The sequence below is a fragment of the Nesoenas mayeri genome (assembly GCF_963082525.1).
Source record: "Nesoenas mayeri genome assembly, chromosome: 1".
Taxonomy (NCBI): domain Eukaryota; kingdom Metazoa; phylum Chordata; class Aves; order Columbiformes; family Columbidae; genus Nesoenas; species Nesoenas mayeri.
Genome location: NC_137541.1, coordinates 145,915,112 through 145,927,279, shown reverse-complemented (window position 1 = coordinate 145,927,279; position 12,168 = coordinate 145,915,112). Strand labels below are relative to the sequence as shown.

At 42.7% G+C, this 12,168-nt stretch overlaps 1 protein-coding gene across 1 annotated transcript in view; it reads left to right on the top strand.

Moving 5' to 3' along the window:
* The window catches only part of AFF3 (ALF transcription elongation factor 3), a gene marked incomplete at both ends in the record, with an annotated part of 326,580 nt that overhangs the window by 145,387 nt on the left and 169,025 nt on the right, over positions 1-12,168 (top strand). Inside the window, one exon of the mRNA XM_080347050.1 lies at positions 4,570-4,614. Coding sequence (XP_080203176.1) covers positions 4,570-4,614 — 45 coding nt within the window. The remainder of the gene's footprint in view (positions 1-4,569; positions 4,615-12,168) is intronic.

The following is a 12,168-nucleotide window of genomic DNA, read 5'->3' as shown; positions in this document are numbered from 1 at the left end:
CTGAAGATTTTTCTTTCTTTAACACAAAGATTTGAAAGGAGGGAGAAGTATCACACATAGGCAGTTCCTTTCAGAGATGTTTCTTTATGTATCTCTGTGTGAAAGCTCTTGGTAAGGGAAGAAAAAATAAAGTAATGCTCTGAAATAAAATTTGTACAGATGTAGCTGTTTTTGAAATGACATCCCGTTTCTCAAGAATTCGATGTAGCCTTTAGACAGCCTTGTTTCTTACAGTTCTCTGTGCTTTGCATGGTAATTAGCTGCTCGTGTTATCAGTGGCACGATGCTCCCGGCTATTTCTTCAGCAGCCGCTGCCGTTATCCTCAGCGGCAGCTCCTCGCAGCCTCCTGCCAGACTTGCACATGTGTGCAGATGTTTGGCGTTCTTCAGGCTGCCCTGACTGAGGAATGAAGGTAATGGGCACAGCATCAGAGAGGGAAGAGGCTGGAGCCCACTTCCCCCGACAGCTCCCCTTGCCAGGATTTCACTGATGGTTCATTGGAGGTTCAGTGAGGCGAGTTTGTTATGACAGATCGCAAAATGCAAAGGGAAGCAAATGAGCTGGGTTCATCAATGTCAGGATAAATACAGGATGGCAGCTCCTCAGCTTAGTTGGGAACAGCAGCCTGAAAACCTTTATTTTATTTCATTTAATTTTTTTTAATTTTTTTTAATTTTTTTTTTTTTAGTATTTCAAACATTTATTACACAAGGGTACTGTGGCATGCAGGTTATGGAGAGGGTGGAGACACTGCTTTGCACAGATTGCCATCTGTCCAGCATCCTCCTTATGCAGGTGCTGCATCACACAGCCAGGACTGACACAATATTGTTTGGATCAGGCAAGTCCACTGATGCAAATAGCATGTGGAGTGCTCCACGCTATTAGTTTCCTGCAGGGAATGCAATCTTGTCTTTTAATTCAGATTTCAAGAAACATTTACCAGTTTGGTTTTTTTTTTAAATTAAAATATGACCATGAAGTTAAATTCAGGTTGCGAGATTCCCGGGCAGTGAGGGTTCCTCTGTGATGTGAGTAGAGATGTAGCAGAGAAGCTTTCGGAGTAAAAATGGGGAGTCTTTTCCACACTAGCACATACAAACACCTTTGAGACATACCTTAGATGCCACAATAACTCTCTGCAGTGGTATGGTATCTTGAAGAAAAAAATAATAAGGTCCTAGGCCATATGAAACTGAGGTTGTTTGCTGTGTGCAGAACATGGTCTTTTAAATTCTTCAGCCTTGTTCTAGAAAGTTTGATATCAACAGCAATGTAAGATCCTTACAAGTATTCAAAGCAAAAATAAATTAATTTATACTTAGCACTCAGAAGATGAAGAACAAAGAGGATAATATAGAAATGGAGGGCTTTTTTCGAAATATTGTGTTCAGTTTTGCGTGACTTATCTTTGGTTTTGTGTTTCCTGCTTTTTTTTTTCCCCCTTTTAAAAGATGGTATCATGATACTGAGAGAGAATGTGAGAAGTTTTTTTACTCCCTGCCCAGACATATGATGTGCTGGGGACAATAGCTATAGTTTTAGTTCTGTGGTAATGGAAAGCATAACTTCTTGCTGATAAGTATTTGCAGGCTTATTTCATGACACTTGTAGGAAGGATACTTAAATTTGCAACAGGAGCTTGTTTCTAAACCTGCTCTGAAACAGCCTATTGCCAATTTTACCTTCAGTACTTTTGTCATCGTACAAAAATAAATAGCATGATTTTACTGTATGATCAATGCATTGTATATGGCATAAGATGATAGGTCATCTCATCCCTCCTTCTGTAAGATGGCAATAGGCTAGAACAGCGAACTTGAGGTCGGGCAATAAATTCATTGCTCTGTACACAAGGCGCTCACTATGAGGGCTTTACAGCCACTGCTGTCATTAGTGGCATAACAAGTCACAGGCCAGGGTTTGGAGAGGAAAAGGAAAAAAAATGGGTGGAAACTCACAGAGAGAAATAAAGATTAGCCAGTACGAATTTGGAAATTCTTAAATATGCAGGTCTTTCTGTCCATCTTCTTAGCTTCATTGGCAACATGAACTATTGTTCTTGCTCTCCTGCTTCAGCATCAGGAAAGGTCACATGCGGCATTGTGTAACTCCTCGGAGACAGGACTGAACCAGAACAGGACTATCTGCACGGAGCTGCAGCTTCTCTTCAGCATCACTACATCAAAGATGAATAAACATCTAAAAGCTGAATTTATAGCACACTTACTTTCCCTCTGAAATCAGTGGCGTAACTCCTGGCGACAGTAAAGGCTGTGCCGCTCCAAAAAGGGTTAATGCAGTTTGTCTGTTTAACGATGAAAGGCCACATTCAGCAAAGGTTTAGCAGGAGTGCTGACAATAAAGCACTTATGACTTTTTATGAATAAGCATGAAATAACAGCCACAAAAAATTATGAAACATAAATTGTTACCTTGCATATGCATATGTACTTCTGACCTTGGTTACAGCTGTTAGGCTACAAGCAGCTGTGGATGCAGGCCTCCTCAGCCACTCAGCTCAGGCTGGGGAGCAGTGGTGACATTGTCCAGGACTTGCACAAGCTGGTTAGTGGTACCGGTTGGGTCTGGTACGCACAGAGGTACCCATTTTTGAAAGTGCTTCATGATTTTTTGGATGTCCAGATGCAGATATGGTAGAGAAAATCAAATTGCTTTGATGTTTCTCCAGGTAGGCACCTGAAAACTCAGAACCTCCAGATAGTTTTGGAAAACAAGAGGCAAAGACCAAGCTCATCTCACTGCTAGCTCTTTGGGGACAGTAATTAATTGTTTTTGTTTCCGTCTCCACTTCCCACGTGAGAAGACCTCATCCCCTCGTGCTTCCTGAGTTCCTTTCTGCAGAAGGAAGAAAACCTTTCTTTGAGGGAATTATCAGGTGTGGTGAAGTAAATCCCCAGAAAACTTGCTTCATGTAGCATCCACCTGTATCTTGTGGAGAGTTACAGGAGCTGGGCACCCCCTCAGCATCAGTACCTCCATCCGTGGTGTGCCCTCTCTTCCCAGTTGTGCTGGGCAGCACAAGGCAACTGTGGGCAGGAGACAGGCGGGAATGGGAAGGCATAAGTGTGGCAGACTGGTGTCTCCTGCTGCCTTGTCTTTGCTGGCAGAAGTTTGGGTCCAGAAACAGCAGGCAAGCTGAGCATATAGGTGAAGCACCAGCTGGTAATCTCTGATTTCTCCTCTCCAGTATGGCTCTGGAGGAAACCATACCATTCCAGAGAGCTGAAATCCTCTGTGCCATGCGTCCCACAATGTACAGGTGGATGTAGAGTCAGCATTTTAGGAAACTGCAGCCTTCTCAGGGCTGCTGTGCTGCCTTGCCTGTGCTCCACGTTGCCACCTGTATTGTGGTCTCTGCAGCTCTCCCCTCAGCATCACAGGTGCCTCTATCCTATACATCGCCAGGCTTCACACAGGCAATGTCACTGCAGAGCCCTTCCTGCACAAAGGATGCAGAAAGATGTTATTTATTTAGTATAAATAAATACACATATTGGAGGCTTGGGGAAGAGTGGCTGGAAAGCTGCCTGGTGGAAAAGGATCTGGGGGTGTTGATTGACAGCTGACTGAACATGAGCCAGCAGTGTGCCCAGGTGGCCAAAAAGGCCAACAGCATCCTGACTTGCATCAGGAATAGTGTGGCCAGCAGGACTAGAGGAGTGATCTTGGTGATGGTGAGGCCCCACTTTGAATCCTGTGTTCAGTTTTGGGCCTCTCACTACAAGAAGGACATGGAGGTGCTGGAGAGAGTTCAGAGGAGAACAACAAAGCTGGTGAGGAGTCTGGAGCACAAGTCTGATGAGGAGCAGCTGAGGGAACTGGGGCTGTTTAGCCTGGAGAAAAGGAGGCTGAAGGGAGACCTTATCACTCTCTGCAAACACCTGACAGGAGGTTGTAGCATGGAGGGTGTTGGTCTCTTCTCCCAAGTAACAAGTGACAGGATGAGAGGAAATGGGCTCAAATTGTGCCAGGGAAGGTTCAGATTGAATATTAGGAAAAATTTCTTTCCAGAAAGGGTTGTGAAGCATTGGAACAGGCTGCCTAGGGAAGTGGCTGCGTCGCCATCCCCGGAGGTGTTTAAAAGGCATTTAGACAAGGTTCTTAGGGACATGGCTTAGTGGTAGAGTTAGGTTAGGTTATGGTTGGACTCGGTGATCCTGCCCGTCTCTTCCAGCAAAAATGATTCTATGATTCTATGATGTCTGTACATGCAATAACTGTTTTGCTTATGCTTACTCTTAGGCAGTATACCCAAAGCAGCAGTAACTGCACCCAAAGGTGGTGTAAACAAAATCCTATGTATTTATACAAATATGTTGCAATCAGTTGTAACAATGCAAATATTACATCTTCCTGTGGTGCTGATGGGGAATTATTTGAGAATTTTAAGCAGTGCAACTTTTAAGATGCTGGAAAGACTTGGCCTCATTTTGAAACTGTAATAGGGGTTGGAATATATTTCATGTGACAACCATATCCTCAAATGTGCTATTTGTTATTTCTTTTCAAAACACAAACAAACTATTTTCTCCCTTTATTTACAGGATGGTGGAACAGGAGATAACAGCTGCATTGAAGAAATATTGCGGGTAGGAATCCTTTAAAAAATCTTTTATTTCCAGTGCTATTTTGTTTACTCTAAAAAGACAAGAGAATAACAAGAATATTGCAATTAGTGCTGTTAAAAGTGTTAGTCTCTTAAATTGTCATCTTTCTAAGGAAAAAGTAGGCGAAGTTATTTCCTCATGAAAAGTAATTTAAAAATCTGTGAAAACAACCTTCCAGAGCCTCTGGATTTCATTGCTACTTTGTGCCAGTACGGCTGACCTTCATGCATGCAGAAGCAGATAATGGGATAAATTATAAACTGAAATGTACAATGATGTTTCAGGTTTACAAACCATGCAAAGTGCATGTTTCCATTAATCATGACTGTCAAAAATCTTAATTTTGAAGGGAGGTCTAGGAAGGTCATTTTCCACCTGGATTTAATTAGAATCCATTATGTAATGTCATTATGTCCATTATGTCCATTATATAATGACAATGTGCAAAATCTGTAGTTATTTCCTTGTTTCATTATTATTTCTTTTATCTTAGTAATTTCTAGTTTATTTTTATGTAGCAAATTAATATACATTCAGACAGACCTTAGCTTGAATCAACTTTGATATTGATTATTTTCTGAGGCAGACAAATTTATAAACCATGAAACATTTCCATATATTTTAACTTGTGTTTTTTCCAGTTCTTTTTCTAAAATGATAATGGAATATTTTCTCAGCACTTATAAATCTGATAATAGTGATTGAAACACCAAATAAGATAGATAGAATGGTAAAACCTCCCTATTACTGTGTGCTCTTCTACCTCTTGGATATCCCCTGCCCAAATGTTTCAGATTGTTTATATACTACAGGGGTATAAATATTTAGTTTAGAGATTAGTAGTGCATTAAACCTGTTGTTTCTGAAGACTTTTCTCCATTCTCTCTGAATATGTTAAATACAGGTTATAATTCTTAACCTAGACAAGGAGTTTATCGAAGGGTGATGAAGATGTATTGCATGTAACTTTACTGACAAAGCTTTTACATAGCTAACATTTACCAGGTAGGCTTTTGTAGGACTGAACCACATATTCAACAAGCCTTAGCCTTAGTCCTCACTGTTCTGTTACAAATTAATAGCAGATAGTATAATTCGTGACAGCCTTTTACAATCTTCATGACATATTAAGTATACTATGTGATGTTAGGCTCATTCACCCCTTTTTTATGCAAGACTTTTAAAATGAACAGTCAAATAAGCTGGTCCTTCTCCTTAGGCTGTGCAATTTGGCTTATGCAATTAGGCAAAAAAACGTAGAAGAGACATGGCTCCTTCCATGCAGAGGAACATGGATATGTAAAAGACACCAGCTGAGAATAAAAATGCAATGTATGATTAGGGATTATAAGGTGCAACTCCAAACCAGTGAACACAGTTGCTCCTCTCTCTCTCCTCCTTTTTTTTTTTTTTTCTCTTGGGAACATTCCTTAAGAAACATTTCTGCAAAGCTTTGTGATGAAGCATTCAGGACATCCTTGGATGGATAGGACCCTTTTGTTCATGAGGATTTATTCACAAATTCTTTCACTTTGCTTCAAAACTGGATAAAACTACCCACAGCTCAAAAGCCATGCTTCACCTCAATGTCTCACTGTCTGCTGAAGTTTAGCATGGCTAAAATAGAGAGCAAACTGTTTTCATCCCCTAGGTCTTGTCTTCACATAAATACTCAGTCATCACGGGTAACCCCTCCAATCTGCCCATCATCCAGGTCTGCAAACTGCATTTCACTTTCTATTCTGAACTTCACTTTTATCTCCATGTCTAAGACTACACGTAAATCTTGTAGACTTCCTCATTTCTAGCTGAAGTTCTTTATTCACAAAGGTGTAAGTCTCAGGTCCAAATTCTCATTACACACCTTGATTGCTGCTGTTTTTGTTGGAGGTGCTATTCACACAGTAAAGCTTCTTTTCAGACAGAATATATGCAGTTCCCACATAGGCGCCCAAAGGCAGACAATGAAAAGCATGAGGAGCTTCAGTCCTTGTGTTCCTGTCAGGAAAGATGGCTGGTACCCTGAAATGCATTTATTATAGGAAGGGCCACTCTACTGTGTGAAGCACCAGCAAAAGGAAGAAGATGCTTAAAATTTATCTTTTTAAGGAATATTGCACCCTATTTTAGCTGACTCTTGTACACCACAAAGCAGAAAACATTCTCTCTTTATAGGTAGTGTGTTCCCTGCAGAAGTCAGGCTGTGGCTTTTCCAAGGGATAGATAGTTCCACGGCATGTCCATGTTTCCCCAGTCAAGACCAATGGCAGTAGAAAGTGTGCTCGAAGGCTGCTCCATCTGCTTCCCTGTGTTTCCTTCTCCCAGCAGGTGAGAGGAGGCAAGTGCTGGTTTGTGCACAGGTCTTGTCACCCACTGATTTCAGGACATGGCCAGAGATAACATCTGGACCTGGGCTGCAAAATCAATTTAGGTATAGCTTTAAAATTGCCAAATCTTATTTTGCACTAACTGTGACAAGAATTTACAGTCTTTGTGCTGTCTGGTGCAACGCAGGGAGGCACAGCTTAAGTCTATCCTTTTTTGATGTTTTACCAAATGTATTAGAGCTCTGTAGACATTATAAATTGACAGATCATTCTGCATGAAGCTGCGGCTTCCAAAGAAAGCCCTCGAGAGCTGAGACGCAAAACCGCTTCCAGTCCTGAAGGAGGTTGATTAAGAAGACAGTAACCCTGTCGAGATCGGAGCTGTTGTAAGGATGCCTGCTGAGTTTATAATCACTGCAGGAATCCTGAACCTCATCTAACCCCATGCACTAATTTATACAACTTCTTCAAAGTGTAGTGACTTCTCGGTCCAGCTGCAGGCACGCACATTGAGGGTAGGGAAACTTCTAAGAGAGCCTTCAATGGAAATGACTCCAGTAAGAACGAGTTACAGACGTAATGTCAAATCAAGAGAGAAAAGCCTCATTACTTGATGGTAGCTGTAAAAGGCAATTCCTTGTAAGCTTTTGCATTATTGGTGGAGGACATGATAGAAAACTCTGAAGAGGAAAATAAGCGTTAAGACTACACAAGTATCCTTTATTCCACTGTGCCTGGAGCAGTTCCTACCTGAGTTGCGGAGACGCTTGCCAAAGCCAACATATTCACTTCCTTGCTAAAACACAGGCTTGCTAAGCAAGATGAGTAATTTTGGCTGATTTCTATTTTATTTTAGTAGTGTGTGGACCTGCGTATTTTGTTAAGAGTGGTGGGATTTGCAGTAAACATTTATTTTGCTGTAATACCTGTGAAAAATGGGAGCAGCAAGAGTCCTGCCTCTCCACTAGGTTAACTGTTGCAACAAGTATCAGATGCGCTCTGAGTATATTTGCCATGGATTTAAGGAGAAAGGGAGTGTGTCGAGTGCAGGCAGTTCTTGGTTTGAAAGATAAGTGGTTGGAGATTGATCTGGGTACTCTTACGGTCTTAGCTGTGATTTCCTAGAGTTGCAATAGCTTTGCTGAAAGGAAACCCACAGGCAAGCTGAGCTTTTAATAATTGAAAATGTTCTTTTTGAATTCCCTGTGTTTTTTGTGTTGACATGAGAGGTCTCATTGAACTGGGCAGAGATGGACATAGTTGGAATGTTTGTCCTGCAAACAGTGTTTGGCTGCAGGATGGAGAGGCAGCGGGAAGCTGTTGTAGCAACAGGAATGCAGAAAAGGGGCTTAATGGAAACAAAGCACAGCCAGTTAACATGGAATCATAGAATCATTTTGGTTGGAAAGGACGTTTAAGATAGCAGGTCCAGCCATTAATCTACCACTGTCAAGTTCACTGCTAAACCATGTCCCTAAGAGCCTGATGTACACGTCTTTTAAACACCTCCAGGGTGACTCAACCACTTCCCTAGGCAGCCTTTTCCAATGCCTGACAACCCTTTCTGGGAAGAAGCTTTTCCTAATATCCAATCTGAACCTCCCCTGGCACAACTTGAGGCCATTTGCTCTCGCCCTGTCACTTGCCATTAGTATTTGGAGTCTCCTTCTCTGGAGACATTCAAAACCCGCCTGGACGTGTTCCTGTGTGACCTCACCTAGGCGTTCCTGCTCCAGCAGGGGGATTGGACTAGATGATCTTTTGAGGTCCCTTCCAATCCGAAACATACTGTGATACTGTGATACTGTGATTTGGGAGAAGAGACAGACACCCACCTCACTACAACCTCCCGTCACAAAGAAACCACCTCCTGGTGTGGAGAAGTGGGGAGGCAGGATGGGGTGTGGGGTGGAGGACAGATTAATATCCTTCAGGGAAGACAGTAGAAGTGGTTGGGGAGGCAGTGAAAGGACTGACACTCTAGCTGTGAACATCCCTCCCTGTGAAGGACAACTCTGCTTGGTGCCACGAACCTCCTACCCCCAGGGTGAGCACTTGCAGGTGCCCTTGCAAATAGGTTGTGACCCCCCATTGCCACAGGACATCCACTTAGGAAACCATGACATTTTAAGTGTGATGGCTTTGATGAGTAATTTACTTGATTCTCTCTACCCTGTGAAACTAATCAGAGTATGCAAAGCACAGTACTTCTTATTTGAGCAACGTAGAAAACTGAATGAAAACAGAATCTAATTCTGCATTTTTCCCCTTCCCTACTTGGAATCCCCTGGCTCATTAGCAGGCTTGCTAATTCTTTAGCAGAAAGCATTAAGGATCAACCCATCAAATATTCAGGGTTTTTTTCAAACCTGAACAGCCATATGTGCTGTGAGATCAGCTGCACTCCATCAGCTGATTGAATTAAAACAAGAGCAGAGGTAAATTAGAAACTGTCTGCACAAGACAAATCCTGTGAAAACATGAAATCCTACCAAACACACTGTCACTGTGAATAAGCATCACAGTCAGTGGAGCACGTGTCAATACTTAAGGGTAGAAAAATCAGTTTCTTAGAGGTAGGTTGTTAGTTCAACAACTGTGAACTGCTACCTTGTAAATGTTAATGACTGTAAGATCCCACTGGCTGCAGTTAAGCTCCTGGTGGAGTCGGACATTTGAAGAATTACAGAACACAAATATGGTAATCAGCAGTATATTTCTAAACACTCCTCCTGCTTTCCAAAGCAGAGGGAAAAGCCTACAGGTGGAATGAGACCCACTTTGATGCAATAGCTACTGCAATAGCTACCTCTGCACTAGTGGAGCGTTTATTGCAGCCTTGCTGCTGGAAAGAAATTGCTGGGCAACTTTGGGAGGGGGGTGAGAAGACTGCCCTCAGCACGGCCGGAAATTTAGATTTGTTTTGGGGACTGAGCCCTGTGGGAAAGGGGAGGCACAGCAACTTCAGGCAAAAGAGAGGCTATGGGGAAGAGAGAAGGCATGGAGACTTAGAAGCAGCCCCCAGCTTGCTGACACTACCTTTCTTGCTCAGTCTCATTGAACACAGAAGTACTCCAAAGTGTCAGAATTGTATTAAAAATGTATCAGAGGCATAAAATATAATTTGTTTTCATTGCAGCCTTTCAGAAGAACTTTCACAGCACTGTTTTTTTTTCTGTATCCCAAATTTCAGAGCAATTAAAAGTATTGTTTTGGCTGACATATGCAGTTCATTGCATTTCTTCAATATTATTCTTTTTGTCTTTCTTACTCAAATAAATGAAAAAGCATACCCAAGAGTGTTTGGAAAATGTGTCATTCCACCCAAGGCACTAAAACCCAGAAATATTAAACGACAGTTTAAGCCATCTAATCCAACCTCCAATACTCACTGCTTAACATGGCCCTTCTTACCACACTGTGACATCCAGCTCATTTCTACAGCAGTCACGGTCTGCAGTGATTTACCTCCAGCCACTAGCTGTACCACTAGCGGTGTGGGTGACAGTACCATGGACCTTGAGCAAGTTCTGCCTGGAGCCTCTCCAGCTCCTCGGTGAAAATTAGCAGTTCATATGGTACCTTGGGCTGCCGGAGCAAAATTAGCAGCAGTACCAGAGCTAGCTAAAGATATTTTGGTGTTGTCCACATAAGCTGTCATGACTACAGAGTAGGCATACCTGTGTACACCATCATCCCCCTGACTCCTCACACCTTGGCACCTTCCAGGATACACCATCCACATGTGATGTCTTGGGCTTTCTCTTTGTGTCCACTGGATCCAGGGTCTCTTTATTACCACTTTCTTTGTCCAAAAGGCTGGGGGAAAGAATCCTTGCTTTTCACAGCTTTTGTCCCATTTTGGGCTTTCTCAGATCATTGGAGTCTCTCTCCAGATAATCTGTTACTTGTTGTCAGCTCATCTGAACAGGAACTGCTTCTGGTTTGAGCACCACACATGGCACATCCTTTTTATTGCCCACATTGTGGTTTTCAACTGTCAATAAACCTTCACACCCAGACATGTAAACATTGCTTCCCTGGCCCTTAACATATAGAGTCTGAGGTACAGAGCACCATGTAAAATGGCACTAAAATGCTATACTAACAGTGATAATGTCAACCAACCATTAATTAGTTGTGCATCAACAGTCTCCCAAAGTGTCACACTTGGATTTTTGCTGCTGTCGCTGCTGTTTGGTTTCTCCCTTGATTAAATGGGCATTAAGGAAGCAGACTGATCAAAGCAATGCAACTAAATGCTGATATATGGTCTATTTTTCACCCAGGTTAACGCTTCCATTTTCTTCACTGTGTTTCCAGGGATGGCTGTAGAGTAGGGGAGGGAGAGATGGAGGCCTTCCCGTAGCATGCATGTGTTCCAGGCTGTAGACAGCTGCTGTGGGTACAAAGCCAGCCAGCCATTGCTCCATGGGCCCTGGTGCCTGGGGACACAGCCCTGGTTTGCCTTGTGAGCCCACAGGGTGACAGACATACTGCCGTCCCCACCTTAAGATGTGTCTCTGAAAGCCTGCATTGGATCGAGTCGTGGGTTTCAGTGGCTGATGTTACACATATACTTCGGCCCTGCACCTTTTCCTGTCTCCTACACTAATATTTTCAGCAGACATGCTCTTATATCTGGGAAATTCCTCTGCGGTGCCTGGTTTTCCACAACTGGAGATGATTAGCGGGAACTCTCTCACCACTGTTACATTTTGTTCTGACCCAAGAAGCGTGAGCTCTCTGGTTATGTCTGACAGAGGCAGCTTTTCTCATCTAGGAGCTGAGACAAATATTCTTTTGTTAATCTTATTTAATCATATTTAGGAGCAACGCATGAGTTAGCAGTTAGCTTCACTTGGCAGAAAGACTTTAAGGAAATTACAGGAGAAAAAAAAAGGAGTCTGCTAAAAGGAAATTAAATCGCTTTCAAAAATATTCCATTGCAATGTCTATACTAATAAGTAAAACGGACTAGTGACTGTTCTCTCACCCTGAGGCCGATCAGCATGGCATGGCTCGTTGCCAAAGAGTGAAACTCTCTTACAGCCATGCAGTGGAGCGGCTTCACCCACGCTGACTCTTGGGAGAGGCCCCCGGCCATGCAGGGATTTTCTCTGCAAGAGTTGGCCCCGGTCAGAACCATGCTGGTGGCAGTGATTTAATGATACACACAGTTGTGGGCCAGCACTCAGGTACGTGATCC